The sequence below is a fragment of the Erinaceus europaeus genome, chromosome 8, assembly GCF_950295315.1.
Source record: "Erinaceus europaeus chromosome 8, mEriEur2.1, whole genome shotgun sequence".
Taxonomy (NCBI): Eukaryota; Metazoa; Chordata; class Mammalia; order Eulipotyphla; family Erinaceidae; genus Erinaceus; species Erinaceus europaeus.
In genome coordinates, this window is record NC_080169.1 from 55,029,304 (window position 1) to 55,049,380 (window position 20,077).

A 20,077-nucleotide genomic window follows, 5' to 3' on the forward strand; every position below is an offset into this window, starting at 1 on the left:
TGACCCCCTGTGGCTAACACTTTCTACAATATGGCACTGTTCTATATGCTTTATATACTAACAGATCTTCACAATATTTTGAAGGCAAATACTATCATTATTCTCACTTCCCAGATAGGAAGCACAGGTACAAAGAGGTGAAGTAAGTTACCTATCTGCCTAATATCATAAAGCTAATAAAAGACAACCAATATTTGATCCCAGTTTTCTTCTTAAATGTCACTATCTCTAAACCAAGTATTTATCTCTAGAATGGGCTTCCACATTCATCCAGTTTTATACTGAACCACTCCTTTAGGCAGTCTGATAGGCACCACTGAAGCAACATACATACACAAAACAAAGCTTGGACTAGAGAGAGGATAATGGGTATGCAAAAGACTTTCATGCCAGAGGTCCCAAGACCCCAACTTCTCTCTCTAGCACCACCATAATCCAGAGCTGGGCAGTGCTTTGGTAAAGTAAATAAGTAAACAAATAAATACTCAGCTTTATGTTACTCAAATTTTAATTCCCTCTAAACATGCCCACCTTTCCTGAGACCCACTTCACTCAAACCCTCCCCCACCCCCCACATCTCACATTGGTGAGTGGAAACACAGAACTTCGGCGGTGGGTTTAGTGTAGAACTATACCCTGTAATCTTACAAACTCATGCACAGCAAAGCCTGTGCTCTACATAGGTGAGCTATCTCCTGGCTCCTTCTCACTTTTGGTCTAAACATTTCTCTGTAAGTCTAATTTGTTTTTCATTTTAAGAGATTATTTCTTAAAGCCCCTAAGGTTATTCTGAATAGTGAAAATGACTTTAAAATGTACTATTAAAATCTTCATATATAAAAATTTGACTTTATGAAAGTATTGATTGAATGTAATTTATAGATCTCTGGAAAACTAACATGCCATAATGATCTAAGATCTCTTTCCTTCTAATTCCCCCCCTTTTTTCTTTTGTCATTGCATCTTTGCTGGGGCTTCACACCTGTGTGACTGACACCACAGCACCCCACACAAACATGTTGGGCTTTAAAAAATGTATAAAAGCTGCATAAACACATATTTCTCTGGGAATTTGTATGTGAAAATAATGGGTTTAAGCTAAGAGTTACAGAATCTATTTTTTACTCATAGACAAATGTTTTGGAAATGTTTTTATATAAGTTCTTTACAAGGGGGCTTGGGAAAAACAAGGTAACAGTTTAGATTTTTTTAAAAATCATATATGTATTTTTTGAAGGGTTTAATGAGATAAGGAATTTTAGGACCAAAGACCAGAAGATGTCTAACCCTGTAGGTGTGTTCCTTGCCACATGTGACACACTATAGCACCACACAGCACAACAGCCTTGGGGGTGGGGAGGCTAGTTCTAGTGTGTGGTACTTCTCCCTCTCTTTTCCTCTCTGAGACGAAAAGGATTAAAAAAAAAAAAGGCCTAAAAGTGGTGAAACAGTACATTCATGAGGCCTCAAAGCTGAAACACACACATGTACACACACAGACACACATACACACACCACTACATGGGAGCACCATGGATGTCACCAGAAGAGAGCTCCATGGTTGGTGAAGCAGTGCTGTCGTCTCCATGTGTCTTGGAGTCTCTCCCTCTACTCTCATCTTCCCACCTCTACATTCTCTGAAAAATTAAAAATTGAACCAAAGAGCCACATTCTGATTAACACAGCTTCTAAAAATCAACAACAACAACAAAAACAAACAAACAAACAAACACAGGAATGGATAGTTGGTCTCTCTGGATCAATGATAACATTACTATTCTCCCATCCAAGTACTAAGTACTAACCAAGCCCGACCCTGCTTAGCTTCCGAGATCAGATGAGATTGGGTGTGTTCAGGGTGGTATGGCCGTAGACACTATTCTTTTTTTTTTTTAATATTTATTTTATTTATTTATTCCCTTTTGTTGCCCTTGTTGTTTTATTGTTGTAGTTATTATTGTTGTTGTCATTGGATAGGACAGAGAGAAATGGAGAGAGGAGGGGAAGACAGAGAGGAGGAAAGATAGACACCTGCAGACCTGCTTCACAGCCTGTGAAGCAACTCCCCCGCCTGTGAAGCGACTCCCCCTGCAGGTGGGGAGCCAGGGTTCGAACCGGGATCCTTATGCCGGTCCTTGTGCTTTGTGCCACCTGCGCTTAACCCGCTGCGCTACAGCCCGATTCCCTAGACACTATTCTTTACTATTGAAATATTTCCTCAAAGTACAATCTGGGGGAAAAGGGATTTTTTTTTTTTTTTTTAGAAAGACTACAGAACATGTGAACATAATAAAATGAGTATTCTTAGTAAAGCAGTTAAAGATGTTTAAAAAATGGACCAAGGATATCACTCTGCAGCTATTATGCATATATGAAGCCCTAGGCTCATTCCCTGACACTACATAAAAAAATCTTAATGAACATCAAAACCCAAAATGAATCAAACCTGGTAACAACTTAAAATAAACACCACACTGTTCATGAGCAAGAAGATAAAGGAATTTTTCATAGTGGAAAAAAAAAAGTCCATAGTTTTCTTTGTCATAATTGGTTGGGATTTCACCACCCCAAGTCGACTTTTTCAGAGAGAAAGATAAACAGACAGAGGCACCACAGCACTAAAGTTTCCTCAGTACTGTGGTGACTGGACACAAACCTGGGTCATGTACAGAACCCATACTTTTGAGCAATTAATATAGGCACAACTATTTCTGGAATGATAATGAAGCTTTTGCACAATCAACCAAAGCTTTATGCAATGTACCTAGACTGGCATTAAATATCCTAACTTACATATTAGAGAACAGTAATACGAAAACACAAGTAAAAGGGGAATCATTATGACAAGAAACATTTTTTAAAATATCTATGCAGATCTATTGTGTCCACATATGAAAATGACAAATCCTTTTGCTACTGAAGAAGACTAAGCTATTTTTTCCACACTGTGAAAATGGACTGTTAGTAAGTCAAAAACACACACAGCAGGTGCCCCCAGACCAACTGCTTGCACTTAGAAGACAGCTGACAAAGGAATGAAATGACTTACCAGCCCCATAGAAATCAAACTTTAATATAAAACTTGTAATCAGCTTGCCAAGTATCTATGATTCAAAGTAACAGTCCAAATTTTCAAAGTGGAGGGAGAGTCCCTAAAAAACCAAGATGACAAAATAATTCTACTGAAAGTATGTCTCTCTGCTTTTCTTTCATGCCTGTATGAACACATGCTCTCTCTCTTTTCAGATAGATAAATCTAGTAAATATACTATTATTAAGAGGGTAACAACCCAATAAAATAATGAGCAAAAGACCTGAATATTTTCCAAAGATGGCATATGATCAACACAGAAAAAGATACTCAATATTCTTAGTTATTAGAAAATTAAAGATTACAATCTCAGTGAGATACCACTTCCTACCTGATAGAATGGCAGAAACAAAGGGAGAAAGAAAGAAAGAAAAAGAGAGAGAGAAAGAAGGACAGAGGGAGGGAAAGAAAAATACAATGGCATTGGTGAGGATAAGAAGAAAGTGGAACCTATATAGACTGCTGTTGAAAATGTAAACATCACAACCATTATGGTTAACTTTGGTGGTGCCTCAGAAGACATGGAATTATTACATGAACCAGAAATTCCACCCCTAGGTATAAACCCAAATGGAAATAAAATAGAAATAAAAACGGATACTTAAATACTTATATAATGTTCAAAGCAGCAGTATTCATAATAACCAAAAGTGGAAACAACTCAGGTGTCATCAGTGTGGTATACACATACGATGGCATATGACTAAGCCACAAAGAGGAATGGAGTATTAATATATACTACAATATGGATGAAGCTACTGGGTAGTTCCTTTAAAGACGGCTAACTTTCACCTCAATTTTTAAAATCACAGCTTCCTCATATGTACTACCAGAAGGTCTCACTCAACATTGATTTTTCAAAATGTCTGCAGAGACTTGTGTACTGTTGCAGGAATTTTCCCACAGATATACAGTACAAAAATTGTGATAATTCAAATAAATGCATGCTAAGTAAAAATCCATGACTACAGTTGTAGGCGTTCAAAAAATGTCATTGAAAAAGCAAATAAATGCCTCCAAAGTCCTAGTGCTTTTCCAGTAAGCCAGATAGCACTACTGTAAACTCAATTGTTCTCTAACACACACATACACACATAAGTCCAAAACAACCTTTCTAATGTTCTTTAAGATTAGTTTTTAAGATTCTGTAACTTTTCCAAATTAAAGCTGTTTTTTTTTTGGGGGGGGGGATTATTAGTGATTTAACAGTGTCTCACAAAGTTATAAGAGTTCAAGGAAATAATTTTACATGAACATGAAGTTTTTTTTTTAAATATTTTATTTTATTTATTTATTTATTCCCTTTTGTTGCCCTTGTTGTTTTATTGTTGTAGTTATTATTGTTGTAAACATGAAGTTTTAAGTCACCACATCCCTCCACCAAAGTTCTGTCCTCCCCCTCACAATCTTATAACCACCAGTTCTCACTATGTTCAAGAGACAGTTGGATCCTTCTGTTTTTTTTTTTTTTCCCCTATGGGGGTGTATTTTTGTTATTACTGCTGTTTGTTTTTAGCTTTTTCTTCCTTCCTTTCCTTCTTTTTTTGGAAAATTCACTTGCTTTAGTTTTTTACATTCCACATATGGGCAAAAACATCCCGCGGTTGTCCTTTACCTCTTATTTCCCTTAGCACAACCAACTCCAATTCTAACCATTTCTCTCCCAATTGAGACAACCTCAGCCTTTTTTATGGCAAAGCCATTCAGTATCCCATTGAATATATATCCCGTAACTTCTGTACTCGGTCATCTGTTGTTCAGTATTTAGGTTGTTCCCATATACAGCTACTGTAAATAGTGCAATTATGAACATAGGACCACATATATCTTTTCAAATTAGATCTTTCATGTCCTTTGGATATATTCCTAGGAATGATCTTGCTGAATCATTACTTATTTCCATTTTTATTTGTACAAAACCTTTCCATATAACGAGAGGTTTTATACATTACAGTCATTAGAACACATCCTTTTTCACTTCCTATTTTCCATGTGCATATTCAAATTTTAGTTTCACTGGCAGGCCAACGCAGACCTCCTTGCTAAGTCTCTATTCATAGGACCTACTGTATCTTTTATTCCAATCATCCAATCACTTGTCTATACCTGTTCCTATTTTCTGGAACCTTTTTTTTCAGTATAACTTCAAGAAGCCAGCTCTGTTCATTCTTTCCTCTATTAGCTGTTAAAGTGCATAATTCAACAACCTTGTACAGTTTTTTTCTCCACTGTCTCACAGTCATAAACTATACTTGAGTTATAGGCAAAGAACCACTGTTGCAACAAATTTTAATGTTATCCAACTGCTCTATCTACTTTGAAAATAAGTAAGCAATGTTAAACGTAAGAATTAAAAAAAAAAAAAGAGATAGATCACCTTGTAGAGCATATGCACAAGTAGATGAGTCCTAGATTCATGCTCCAACATCTCATTAAAATACCAGGTGATCTCCATGAATGATGGAGCAGAGCTGAAGAGCTCTTCCTCCTTCTGTTCTTATCCACCCCCTTCCCCCATCAAAGTTGGGCAAGTCAGCCACTCAGTAGTATCACACTGACTGAGTTAGTTCCCCAGCACCACATAAGAAATTTAAAAAATGGGGGGGGGCGGGTTTCCCAGAAGATGGCGGACTGAGAAGCTGCTAGTGGCATGAGCTCTGATCACATCTTCTGGAAACGGCAGGATATTCTGCCTTTAGCAGGCCAATCAATAAGGGGTCCTAGCGGTGACACCAAGGAGGTGAATATAACTTAATTTGGGTTAAGAATTAGAGTAAAGGTGGCACGGACTAGCGGGCAGCTGCCCCAGACTTCCCAGGCAGCAGCAGGCAAGGCGGGTGCACCAGGCACTGTCCTCCGCCCGGGAAGGCGGCTCCTCTGCTGGTTGCAGAGCGCTGCTGGGCGGCCAGCAGAGGACCGGGAGGGAGCACTGTAGCTCGGGGGCTTTCTCTTGGGAGTCTCCGGGAACCACCGCGACCCTGAGGGCGGATCCGAAGACTTCTTGAGTATAGCTCTCATTGGATCAAAGGACTTGGAGCTAGTTTTCATTTTCGAGAAATACTTTAAAAAAGTCTGGGGGGGGGGGGGCTTCCCGGAAGATGGCGGACTGAGAAGCTGCTAGCCACTGAGCTCCGAACACATCTCCTGGAAACAGTAGGATTTTCTGCCTTTAGCAGGACAGCCAATAAGGGGTCCTAGTGGTGACATCAAGGAGGTGACTATAACTTAATTTGGGTTAAGAATTAGAGTAGGGAAAAAAGGGGAAAAAAAATTTTTTTCTTTCTTTTAATTTTCAAGCATACCTCCTTCCCGCCACCCCCCCATAAGCAGTCCCTGGGGACCAGATCCTAACAGGATCCCCCACACCACCAAACAGGGTGCTTTTTTGAATTCACTGATAAACATTTGGGAATTTCCTTTCACTGCTCTTTAATTACAACTCTTTTTCTTATCTTCTCCCTTTTCTCTCTCTTGTCTCTCTCTCTCTCTCTTTTTTTTTAATCTTGTAATACACTTCTTCCTTCTTCTCTGCCTTTCTGAATTTGTGAATTATTTTGGGGAAGAAATCTGACTCAGAGAGGACTCTCTATGTGTGTATCTCTGCTCTAGTTCCCTTTCCCCTCTTGTTACCCCTAGAATATACAGTGGATAGTAGATTTGCATAACTGTCTATTCTTGCTGTCGTTTCTTTTCTCTTTCTTCACTGGGATTTAGTTACTATTTTTTCACGGACTGGAGAAATTATTTGGCTAACTGGTAATGATTAAACTACTTCAATACTTACTTCAGTTGCTACTGTAATTCCTGAGGTTGGCGAGTGCAATTGTCATAAAGGTATTTAGTACAGTGTTACTTGTACTCAAGACACAACAACTGAGGAACAACAGAGCATAAAAAAAAGAGAAACAAATAAATTTAAAAAATGGGTAGATAAAAAACAAATAAAACTGCTACTCCAATGAATCAAGACAAGAGACCAGAAGAAACTACAAATCAGCCAGAAGTAACCATAGATAAGAAAAGTATGCAAGCAATAATAAACTTATTAATCACAGAAATGAAAACAACATTGGAGGAAAGGAATGCCAGTATTAGGGAAACAACAGTTGAGACCCCCAAGGAAAATACTGATTATCTTGAGGCAATTAGAAAACTGAAAGCTGAAATAGCTGTAATGAAGAAGCTGAGGCAAGGGAAAGCAGACTAACAGAAGCAGAAAACAGAATTAGTCAGACAGACAATGAGTTAGAGAAAACAAAGAAAGAGGTGAAAGAGCTTAAAAAGAGATTGAGAGACACTGAAAACAACAACAGACACATATGGGATGATCTCAAAAGAAGTAACATTCGTATAATTGGCCTGCCAGAGGAAGAAAGAGAGGAAGGGGAAGCAAACATTCTAGAGGAAAGAATAGAAGAAAACTTCTCAGACCTGAATAACAGAAAAGATATCAAGATTCAAGAGGCCAGGAGAGTCCCAAACAGAATCAACCCAGACCTGAAGACACCAAGACACATCATAGTCACAATGAGAAGAAGTAAGGATAAAGAAAGGATCCTAAAGGCTGCAAGAGAGAAACAAAAAGTCACATACAAGGGAAAACCCATAACATTATCTGCAGACTTCTCCACTCAAACTCTAAAAGCCAGAAGGGAGTGGCAAGATATCTATCGAGCCCTGAATGAAAAAGGGTTTCAACAAAGGATACTATATCGTACTAGACTTTCATTCAAACTAGATGGAGGGATCAAAACCTTCTTAGATAAACAACAGTTAAAGGAGGCAACCATCACCAAGCTGGCCCTGAAAGAGGTACTAAAAGACCTCTTATAAACAAGAACATCACTATAATACTTGCAATATATCAGAGAAAACATTTTTTTAGAACAATGGCACTACAATACATTAAATCCATAATATCAATAAATGTCAATGGCTTAAACTCACCCATCAAAAGGCACAGGGTGGGGGGATGGATCAGAAAACATAACCCAACCATATGCTGCTTGCAAGAATCCCATCTGTCACAACAAGATAAACACAGACTTAAAGTGAAAGGATGGAAAACTATCATACAGGCTAACGGACCACAAAAAAGGGCAGTAACAGCCATTCTCATCTCAGACACGATATATTTTAAATTAAATAAAGTAATAAAAGTTAGGCAAGGACATTACATAATGATTAGAGGATCAATCAGCCAAGAAGACTTAACAATTATTAACATCTATGCACCCAACGAGGGACCATCTAAATACATTAAGCATCTACTGAAAGAATTTCAAAAATACATCAATAGTAATACAATAATAGTGGGAGACTTCAATACCCCACTCTCACACTTAGATCAACAAAGCAGAGAACCAATAAAGATACAAGAGAATTGAATGAAGAGATCGACAGACTAGACCTATTGGACATTTTCAGACTCCTCCACCCCAAAAAACTGGAATACACCTTCTTTTCAAATCCACATAACACATACTCAAGGATAGACCACATGTTAGGCCACAAAGACAGCATCAATAAATTCAAGAGCATTGAAATCATCCCAAGTATCTTCTCAGACCACAGTGGAGTAAAACTAACATTTAACAACAAACAGAAAATTATTAAAAGACACAGAATTTGGAAACTAAAGAACATGCTCCTTAAGAACCACTGGGTCAGAGACTCACTCAAGCAGGAAATTCAAATGTTCCTGGAAACTAATGAAAATGAAGACACAACCTATCAAAATATTTGGGACACAGCTAAAGCAGTACTGAGAGGGAAACTTATAGCCATACAATCACATATTTAACACCAAGAAGCTCAAATGAACGACCTTACTGCAGACCTCAAGGACTTAGAGGAAGAGGAACAAAGGAAACCTAAAGCAACCAGAAGGACAGAAATCACTAAGGTTCGAGCAGAAATAAACAACATCGAAAATAAAAGAACCATACAAAAGATCAATGAAGCCAAATGTTGGTTCTTTGAAAGATTAAACAAAATTGACAAACCCCTAGCCAGACTCACCAAACAAAAAAGAGAGAAGACTCAAATTAATAGAATTGTAAACGATGGAGGAGATATCACAACTGACACCACAGAAATCCAGAGAATCCTGCGAAACTTCTATGAAGAGCTATACGCCACCAAGCTAGAGAATCTGGAAGAAATGGAACAATTCCTAGAAACCTATGCACTTCCAAAACTGAGCCAAGAAGAACTACAAAATCTAAATGCACCAATCACAGACAAAGAAATTGAAACCGTTATTAAGAATCTCCCCAAGAACAAAAGTCCTGGACCAGATGGCTTTACAAACAAATTCTACAAAACTTTCAGGAAACAGTTAATACCCATACTTCTTAAGCTATTCCATAAGATTGAAGAAACAGGAATACTCCCTTCCACCTTCTATGAAGCCATCATCACCCTGATACCAAAAGCTGATAGGGACAGAACAAAAAAGGAAAACTACAGACCAATATCTCTGATGAACATAGATGCCAAAATATTAAACAAGATCTTGGCCAACTGGATACAGCAACATATCAAAAAGATTGTTCATCATGACCAAGTGGGATTCATCCCAGGAATGCAAGGCTGGTTCAACATCCGTTAAGTCAATCAATGTCATTCACCACATCAATAAAAGCAAAGCCAAAAACCACGACTATCTCAATAGATACAGAGAAAGCCTTTGACAAAATCCAACACCCGTTCATGCTCAAAACTCTACAAAAAGTGGGTAAAGATGGGAAATTCCTCAAGATAGTGGAGTCTATATATAGCAAACCTATAGCCAACATCATACTCAATGGACAGAAGCTGAAAGCATTCCCCCTCAGATCGGGGACTAGACAGGGCTGTCCACTGTCACCGTTACTCTTCAACAGTGTATTGGAAGTTCTTGCCATAGCAATCAGGCAAGAGAAAGAAATCAAAGGAATACAGATTGGAAGGGAAGAAGTCAAGCTCTCACTATTTGCAGATGATATGATAGTATACATAGAAAGACCTAAAGAATCCAGCAGAAAATTACTGGAAGTCATTAGGCAATATGGCAAGGTATCAGGCTACAAAATCAATGTACAAAAATCAGTGGCATTTCTTTATGCAAACACTAAATCAGAAGAAGACGACATCCAGAAATCACTCCCATTTACTGTTTCGGCAAAATCAATCAAATACCTAGGAATAAAGTTGACCAAAGAAGTGAAAGACTTGTATGCTGAAAACTATGAGTTGCTACTCAAGGAAATAGAATCTGATACCAAGAAATGGAAAGATATCCCATGCTCATGGATTGGAAGAATAAATATCATCAAAATGAATATTCTCCCCAGAGCCATATACAAATTTAATGCAATACCTATCAAAGTTCCACCAAGCATCCTTAAGAGAATAGAACAAACACTACAATCATTTATCTGGAACCAGAAAACACCTAGAATTGCCAAAACCATCTTGAGGAAAAGAAACAGAAAAGGAGGCATCACACTCCCTGACCTTAAACTGTATTATAAAGCCATCATCATCATCAAAACAGCATGGTACTGGAACAAAAATAGGCACACAGACCAGTGGAACAGAATTGAAAGCCCAGAACTAAATCCCCACACCTATGGACATCTAATCTTTGATACGGGGGCCCAAAGGATTAAATGGAAAAAGGAGGCTCTCTTCAAAAAATGGTGCTGCAACATGCAGAAGAATGAAATTGAACCACTTTATCTCACCAGAAACAAAAATCAACTCCAAATGGATCAAAGACCTAGATGTCAGACCAGAAACAATCAAATACTTAGAGGAAAACATTGGTAAAACACTTTCCCACCTACACCTCAAGGACGTCTATGATGAATCAAACCCAATTGCAAGGAAGACTAAAGCAGAAACAAACCAATGGGACTACATCAAATTGAAAAGCTTCTGCACATCCAAAGAAACTATTAAACAGACAGACCCCTCACAGAATGGGAGAAGATCTTCACATGCCAGACATCAGACAAGAAACTAATCACCAAAATATATAAAGAGCTCAGCAAACTTAGCACCAAAAAAGCAAATGACCCCATCCAAAAATGGGCAGAGGATATGAACAAAACATTCACCTCAGAGGAGATCTAAAAGGCTAACAAACATATGAAAAACTGCTCTAGGTCACTGATTGTCAGAGAAATGCAAATTAAGACAACACTAAGATACCACCTCACTCCTGTAAGAATGGCATACATCAAAAAGGACAGCAGCAACAAATGCTGGAGAGGATGTGGGGACAGAGTAACCCTTTTACATTGCTGGTGGGAATGTAAACTGGTACAGCCTCTGTGGAGAGCAGTCTGGAAAACTCTCACAAGGCTAGACATGGACCTTCCATATGATCCAGTAATTCCTCTCCTGGGTTTATACCCCAAGGACTCCATAACACCCAACCAAAAAGAGGTGTGTACTCCTATGTTCATAGCAGCACAATTCATAATAGCTAAAACCTGGAAGCAACCCAGGTGCCCAACAACAGATGAGTGGCTGAGAAAGTTGAGGTATATATACACAATGGAATACTATGCAGCTATCAAGAACAATGAACCCACCTTCTCTGACCCATCTTGGACAGAGCTAGAAGGAATTATGTTAAGTGAACTAAGTCAGAAAGATAAAGATGAGTATGGGATGATCCCACTCATCAACAGAAGTTGAGTAAGAAGATCTGAAAGGGAAACTAAAAGCAGGACCTGATCAAATTGTAAGTAGGGCACCAAAGTAAAAACCCTGTGGTGAGGGGTAGACATGCAGCTTCCTGGGCCAGTGGGGGGTGGGAGTGGATGGGAGGGATTGGTCACAGTCCTTTGGTGGTGGGAATGGTGTTTATGTACACTCCTAGCAAAATGTAGACATATAAATCAGTTAATTACTATGAGGGGGAAAATCAGTTATATGCCTCAAAGTTTCTCAAAACACAAACTGAATCTTTTTAATATATAGGCTGTGTATTTGATATGCGGACTCTCTCAAAAGCCTAGACCAAGTAGATCAGAAGCTTCCAATAGCACAGCTATATACAAGATAGTGGATACTGTACAGCAAACCCTAACAAAAAGACTTTTCAAAGTTAACCCAATTACCAAATAATGTGATGATAACATTAACTATCAATTGTCTTTTTGAACCCTAAGACAGCAGGAACCTCACATCTCCACTATAGAGCCCTTACTTCCCCCAGTCCTGGAACCCTTGGATAGGGCCCACTTTCCCATATGCGTCTCCCAATCCGTACCAAATAATATTGCATCCACCAATCACAACCTAACCAATGCAACGATTGCCACCTCAACATGCTTCACCTCAGACTGTGTCCAGAGACTTCACGTGTGGAATGACAACCCTTCAGCTTCATTACTCGGGTGAGACCTTTCCTTTTATAGTACACTCTAATTTCATCTCAGGTAATTCACTTTCTAACAAAGTCCCATAACCTAGATATACACCAGTTTCTGTGAGAGAGAGCTTATGTTCACACATATCCATAAAGAGAGCTTATGTTCACACGTACTGCAAAATATATACCTGAAAGCAGAAGTACACTAGAGTTTGCAGTGAGTACCTCCCTAACACTTCCTCTCCACTATTCCAAGCTTGGGATCCATGATTGCTCAACAAATTGTTTGGCTTCGTATGTTAACTCTCTTTTCAATCACCAGGTTCCAGATGGCACCAGGATGCTGGCCAGGCTTCCCTGGATTCACGACCCCACCAATGTGTCCTGGAGCTCAGCTTCCCCAGAGACACACCTTACTAGGGAAAGAGAGGCAGACTGGGAGTATGGACCGACCAGTCAACGCCCATGTTCAGTGGGGAAGCAATTACAGAAGCCAGACCTTCTACCTTCTGCAACCACAATGACCCTGGGTCCATGCTCCCAGAGGGCTAGAGAATGGGAAAGCTATCATGGGAGGGGGTGGGTTATGGAGATTGGGTGGTGGGAATTGTGTGGAGTTATACCCCTCCTACCTTATGGTTTTGTTCATTAATCCTTTCTTAAATTAAAAATTAAAAAAAAAAAGATATTTAAAAAATATTAAAAACTGGGAGTTGGGCGGTAGCACAGCGGTACTGGCATAAGGATCCCAATTTGAGCCCCTGGCTCCCCACCTGCAGGGGAGTCACTTCAGAAGTGGTGAAGCAGGTCTGCAGGTGTCTATCTCTCCCCCTCTCTGTCTTCTCCTCCTCTCTCTATTTCTCACTGTCCTGTCCAACAACGATGATATCAATAACAATAATAACTACAACAATAAAAAACAAGGGCAACAAAAGGGAATAAATAAATATTAAAAAATATTAAAACTAAAATGTTTAAAAGAAACAAGGATGAAGACTAGCTTTCTTAGTGGAAAGCAGAGTGCTTTAAATTTGCCAACATCAACTGTACATCAAACCAAATTTGCCTATCAGAGTGGAAACAGTACTTGAAAAGTTCTACCCATAATCTAAATATACTGCTTGCACAGAGCACTCTCTTTGCATACAATTTACAATGTCTTTCGTTGTTATTGTTGCTAATAGAGACATAGAAATTGAGAGGAAAAGAGATACCTGCAGCACTGCTTTATCACTCATGAAGCTTCTCCCTTCCAGTGCTGGCCAGGGGCATGAACCTCAGTTCTTCAGCAAAGGAACATGTGTGCTACCACCCAGCCCCCCAGATTTACAATCAGTTTTCAACTGGAAGTGCTCATTAAGCAAACAAAAGTCACATAATTACTAACTACTGAATATAATAGTCAAAATGTAAAATAATTATTCAGTAAAACACTAATTATGTAAAAGGCTTGACATCTGGTACAAAACTTGGCTTTACTTAATTCAGCTTCATTTCTAGATGAATATTATATCTAACGTGAATTTTTAAGAACAGTAGTTTTATATTAAATATACAACTGTCCTCTAATTTTGTTCACCATAAAACATTGTACAGGGCAGGAGTAGATAGCATAATGGTTATACAAAGAGACTCTCATGCCTGAGGCTCCAAAGTCTCAGGTTCAATTCCCTGCACCACCATAAGCCAGAGCTGAGCAGTGCTCTGGTAAAAAAATATATATATATATATATATATATATATATATATATATATATATATATATATACACACACATACACACACACAATTTAAATCATTTTATTTGGGAAAAATATGAAGACATTTAAAGTGGAGTTGGAACAGTTTGGTTAATACAAAAAGAGCCTACTTCTAGCTATTCCATTAGCACACTAATATTTATTTAATAATGCATTAAGGCCTCATGTCTCCTCAGGTTAGGTTTCTTACAGGATCCACAGTGAGGAAGTAGCTAAAGGTCCAACAGCAAATCAAAAACCACCTCACCGAGCAAAAAAACTAAACTGTCATAAAGCCCACTAAACAGACTCCTTCTGCCCTTGATTTTCACAAATAACTGTTATCAAATTCAGGTACTGGATTCTCACATTATGGTAAATCTAAAATAACAAATTAAGAGGAAAAGTAGATGAGAAAAAAACAAGGGGAAAAAAAAAAAGGAAAACTTGACAACCAGGAGAAAAGGAGTAGAACTACAACAGAAAGGAGATGTAGAAATGTCTAAATTCCCAATGACACAGTACAGACTACACTAGTGTAAGAATTACCATTCCAGGCCTACTCTAAAGTAAGGAACCTTAGCAAATTGGTTATTCTGTATTTCATTTGCTTGTTCTGTATATGGCTATGCAATACAACATGTTCCTCACCTAATTTGATAAACTTTTATTGTTTGCAAAATGGTACATGAACATTTTTTCAGTGATCATAACAGAAATAGACTGTAGAAAACTGCAAGAATTAAATAAAATCAAAATTAGTTTGCCTATAACCAACCATTTATATCTCAGAACCTTTTTTTCAGGAGTCTATATATGTATGTTTACCTTCTTAATAATTATTTTAACATGGCATTATGTGTGGGAATTTATCTAATTAAACCATCTTTGCAGAGTACTTCTTCTTCTAGCATTTGCCCAATTGGAGGGTACTTATGACAGGTATCAAAAATCACTTAAAATGATCAGGAGATCGAATACATTCCTAGTATGATCATTTTAAGTGATTTTTGATACCTGTCATAAGTACCCTCCAATTGGGCAAACGCTAGAAGAAGAAGTACCCTCCAATTAATAGACTCTGGGTTAGTGTTATTAAATTACAATCATGCTAAAGTAACACCCATTCCTAACTCTCAGTTATTCCATTCATTCATTCATTAATCAAATATCTACTGAGTACCTCCTATTTGATGGACATTATGTTAGGCCACACTAACATTAAAATTAAGGCCATGCTTTGTAAAAATCTTAACAAGTTAGCAATAATCAATACATTTTAATAAAAGAAAAAATAATCCGAAAGCCTATAGTATCTCCTCTTTCATTGTGCTTATTGTCCAGTCTGTCCCTCCCACTAAGCTGGGAGTAACTTGAGAACAAAGACTGTCATTATCTTTATATTTTCAGCTCTTGGTTTAAAATAGGTGCTCAATTCAAGTTTGCTGAATTACACATTTATACTCTAAAACTGTTAAGTCCAAAAGCACATGTTTATACAAATGAAATGTATTCATAATTTTTGGTAGTGTTGGTTTCATTCTATTACCATATTCCTATCAGTCTTCATAATCTAAATGAGTTATATACAATCCAACACATTTGTATAATATAATTTAGAATATTATCTTTGAAGATTGTTCTTATTGCTTGTAAATATTTCAGCAAATATGCCATGCATCACAGATTTCAGGGATTTATTTCTGAGTGGGGAAAACACTGAGTGAACTCTAAGATAAACCACAATAAAACTGATGTTTGAAAAATTACTCCATAAGTAAATTATTAAAGACAAAAGATACAACTACACATAAAGATGATAAACTTCTATTTTGCCAAATTAAAGATATTTAAACAAATATCCTATTATGAAATGCACTGTGTAAACCATGATTCATAGAACTGCTTCCCATAGATTTAGGAAAGGTATTTAAACAAATAACCTATTACAAAATGCACTGTGTAAACTATGTTTCATAGAGCTGCTTCACACAGATTTTGTAAAGATATTTAGAAAAATTTCTGAGGTAACAAAACATGTAATTAGAACACCAATGCTTTCCAAAGGGTTGCACACTTTACCTCCCTTTTCTTAGGTTCACAGGGCTTCTTCAGACTCAAGTTTGCAGAAATGTAAGCAACGTTGGGCTTCCTAAGATGTCTTGTTCTCTTTCCCTCCAATTTACAAATTCCAAAGTAATAATCTACCTGGTAACATAAAAGCCCATAAGGCTTGACCTTAGCTAGAAGTTTATGGGAAAGTCCACAGACATTTATGATCTAGTTCATGTGTAAGCTCAATCAAGAAGCGTGTATTGAGCATCTACTACATCTCTACAAGGACCTTCAATGACTATTGAAATCACTAGCCCACTCTTCTTTATTTGGAGAAAAAGACAAAAAGGAAAAAGTTAATTACATTATAATTATATTATAATTAACTATATTATAACTATATTGTAATTCAGTTGTAATTCAAGTATGACTGCTAAAAGAATATAATTTAAAAAATAAATGTTTTGACTATTGGGGAGGAAGGGGGCCTTTGAAGTCAATCAAAAGATACCTTATATTGCACCAAAGTAAAAGGCTCTGGGGGTGGGGGAGTGAGTGTTCAGGTCCTGGAACATGATGGCAGAGAAGGAGCTAGGTGGGCGGGGTAGACTGTTATATGAAAAACTGAGAAATGTTACACACGTACAAACTACTGTATTTAACTGCCAACTATAAACCATTAATTCCCCCATAAGGAAAAGAATTGAAAAAAGATAACCCTAAACGTGCAGTTTTTAAAAGAAATATACACTAATTTATATTTCATCTATGTCAAATTTTTCCTGAAGCCCAGTGACTGACACCTGTGTATAATTTTTGTATTGTTGTACAGGTTTGTTCATATATATGTATATGCACACACACACTAAACAAGGGCTAGCCCGAGGCAGATAGTAGAACAGTTATTTCAAGCAAGAATTCTATAGGGGTAGCTCAGTGTATGCAACCTTTCATTCCCAGAAGTTCTATTCAGAGACTGTATTCACATTCCACACAATACCAAAAAAAAAAAAAAAAAGGCACAAGCCATGACAAAGACCTCCAAACACAAACATACAAAGCCACGCTTCGACAAAAAGGCCGTCACAGGGAAGTTCACGGCCGGCACTTGTGGCTCACCCGAGCCCCTGGCGAAGCAGCTGTCACAGGCCAATCACACACAGCCAGGAGCGCCAGCCAGCGCGCCACCGAGAAAAGCCCCGCGCACGATTAGCGCACAAATCCCCCCATTGAATAAAGAAAAGCCCCAACCCCCCACCCTGAAATACCTGCACGACCTAGAAAACTCCCTTCAAAAAAAAAAAAAAATGAAGGTTGAAACTTAAGAAAGAAGCTCACAGCAACACGGTAAATAAAAGGGGGCGGGGTGTTGGGGGCGTTTAAGAGAAAGGAGCCCCACTGCCCAGTCGTCGCGGAAGTATCCTCTCCGTGCTGGGCAGTGGTCGCCCTGGGCATTTTCAATTGGAAAAAAGGCGACGGGGGAAGTGGGGAGAGTCGAGCCCACCGCGCTCGCTCGCTCGCTCGCAGGCAGCGCGCCCCGGCGGCGCGGCGAGGATCGGGGCTTCCCAGGCCCTCTCCCACCCTCGCCCGTCACCGCCTCCTGGCGCGGGCCCGGCAGCCTCGAGCTCTCACCTTCGCTTTGCCGGCTTCCAGTTTCTTCTGTCTCTCTTCGTCCTCCATGGCCTCTGCTCTCAAGGCTGCGGGAAGACAGGGAGAGGAGGGGGGCGGGGGGTCACGGATAGAAACGAAACGTCGGCTCGGGAAGGTGGAGCACGAGCTTCTCTGCCAGCGAGCAGGACCGGGCCTAGCGCTCCCGCGCCCAGAGTGGAACCAGTCTCCGCGCTCACTGGCGGACCGTCCTCTGCCGCACAGGCAACGCCGTCACCGCCGCCGCCATCTTCGTCTCCACGTAAACACACGGGGGGTGGGGGCGGGGGCACGTCGGTCCGCGCAGCCGCCGCGAGTCCAGCCGCCGCCGGCAGGTGCGTCCGCGGCCTCGCCCCCACCCACCCGCGGGCGGCCCAACCCCCGGGCGGCCCGGATCGCGGCGAGTGACCCCAGGTCTCACGCAGAAACCCGGCGGGCGCAGATGGGCATGTTTCCTGGGGAGGAGCGGGAGGAAGACTTCCGCACGTGCCGGCTGGGTCCAGGGGGGTGTGTCAGGGATGTCCGATCGAACCCCCCACCCACCGTCCAAGAAAGCCAGGGGTTGCCGCTTTTAAAAACATCGAGGGGCTGCAAATTACAAGAGCAGCGAACCTAGTGGTGGGAATTGGTAGACACTGAAAAGTTCCCCAGGAAAAGATTGGCATGGGGAGGGGGCCGCTGGCTATCTGTCCAGCGACCTGAACAGACCGGTGGACTGGAGGAATTGGGGGAACCACCAATTGCTCTCGGCACTTCCCGAGCCCCAAGTCCCTCCCACTCCTCTGCTCTTGTTCGCCCAATCTTGAGCTCTTCCTCCAAGTCCCACCTCACACACCGCCTCCTAATTTCTTTGTTACTCCACCGCGACCTGGAAGATCCGGAAATTGCCACCTCACACCTAGGCACTGCGTTTTAGCTTTTGGAGTCCTTGGAATAGGGGTAGGGGTTGGGTCAATACACTAACTTTCTAGTTAAATCACCCTGAGCAAGCTCACCGACCCTCGTTCAATTTACTTGGGATTTTTGGATGGGTTGTTAATATGCGTGACTGCCCCTGCCCTCATTTAATGTCGGTTTTCTTTGTCCTCGTATTTCCTTGATGTACTTTCTATCATATTTGCACAATTTGTTCACTTGCTTGTGCAGTTTATACCCCTCACTGATGGATGGCAAAGATTTCTTGAACGTTTTGGTTTGGCTAAAATGACTAGGATAATGCTTTGCAGCCAGCAATTTTTAAAAATTAAATTGAGATGTTTTTAATAAATTGAGCATAAATATACTACTTTTTTCTTTCTTTTCATTTACTCCATTACTACTTTTTTTTTTCCTTCCACCCTCCTATGCGCAAATCCTTTCCTGGGGTTAATTACACATATTTGTCTTAGATTGGTTATTTAGGTTAATCATGTCTTTCCATGTTTTGAATCCTAGGTTGGATTTAAAAATAACTAGCAGGTGTGTGCTGAAATTATTAATTCAATTATCAAAGTGGTTCTAGGTGAAATTGATACCTGAGAGGTAACACAATGGTTATCCAAAATGTTTTTCATGCCTGAGGCACTGAAGTTCCAAATTTAATCTCTAGCAGCATCATAAACCAGAGCTGAGCAGTGCTCTAGTATATAACAATAATAATAATTAACCTTATTATTGTTACTAAGGAGATGGGTGGTGGTGTACCCATAGACAGCACACATCAGTATGGCTTCCAGTACCCCCCCCCTTCTGCAGGGGGGGAAGCTTCATAAGCAGTGGATGTCTACAAGTGTCTTTTCTCTCCAATTCCCTTCCATTTCTTTCTGTCTCCACCAGTAAATAAATAAATAAGTAAACAAATAAATAAATAGAAAAAAGGGGGGTGTTCACCAGAAGCAGTGGATTCGTTGTGCGGGTACCCAACCAGAGACAATCCTGGTAGCAAAAAGAAAAAAGGAAAGTCTAAAGATCTTAAAGCTAGTACAAATCAAAGGTTAGTTTTAAATGCCCGTGATTCTGAAAAACCTTAAGTTTAAATGGTTTTTTTTTCCCTTCAAGCTCCACAATGCAGATATAATTGTAGCAGTCATTTAACACCAAAGTTTATATTGTCCTCTTATGTTAACCTAAATTGAGAACTAGGTGAAATTAGACATTTTATCATAGGAGTAAAAAGAACTGAAACTACAAAGGGAT

General features: G+C 39.5%; 1 protein-coding gene across 1 annotated transcript in view; it reads right to left on the minus strand.

Moving 5' to 3' along the window:
• Positions 1-18,177, minus strand: part of AKAP9 (A-kinase anchoring protein 9) — a 197,529-nt gene extending 179,352 nt beyond the window's left edge. Inside the window, exon 1 of the mRNA XM_060196249.1 lies at positions 17,888-18,177. Coding sequence (XP_060052232.1) covers positions 17,888-17,935 — 48 coding nt within the window. The 5' untranslated portion in view covers positions 17,936-18,177. The remainder of the gene's footprint in view (positions 1-17,887) is intronic.
• Positions 18,178-20,077: the final 1,900 nt, after the last annotated feature.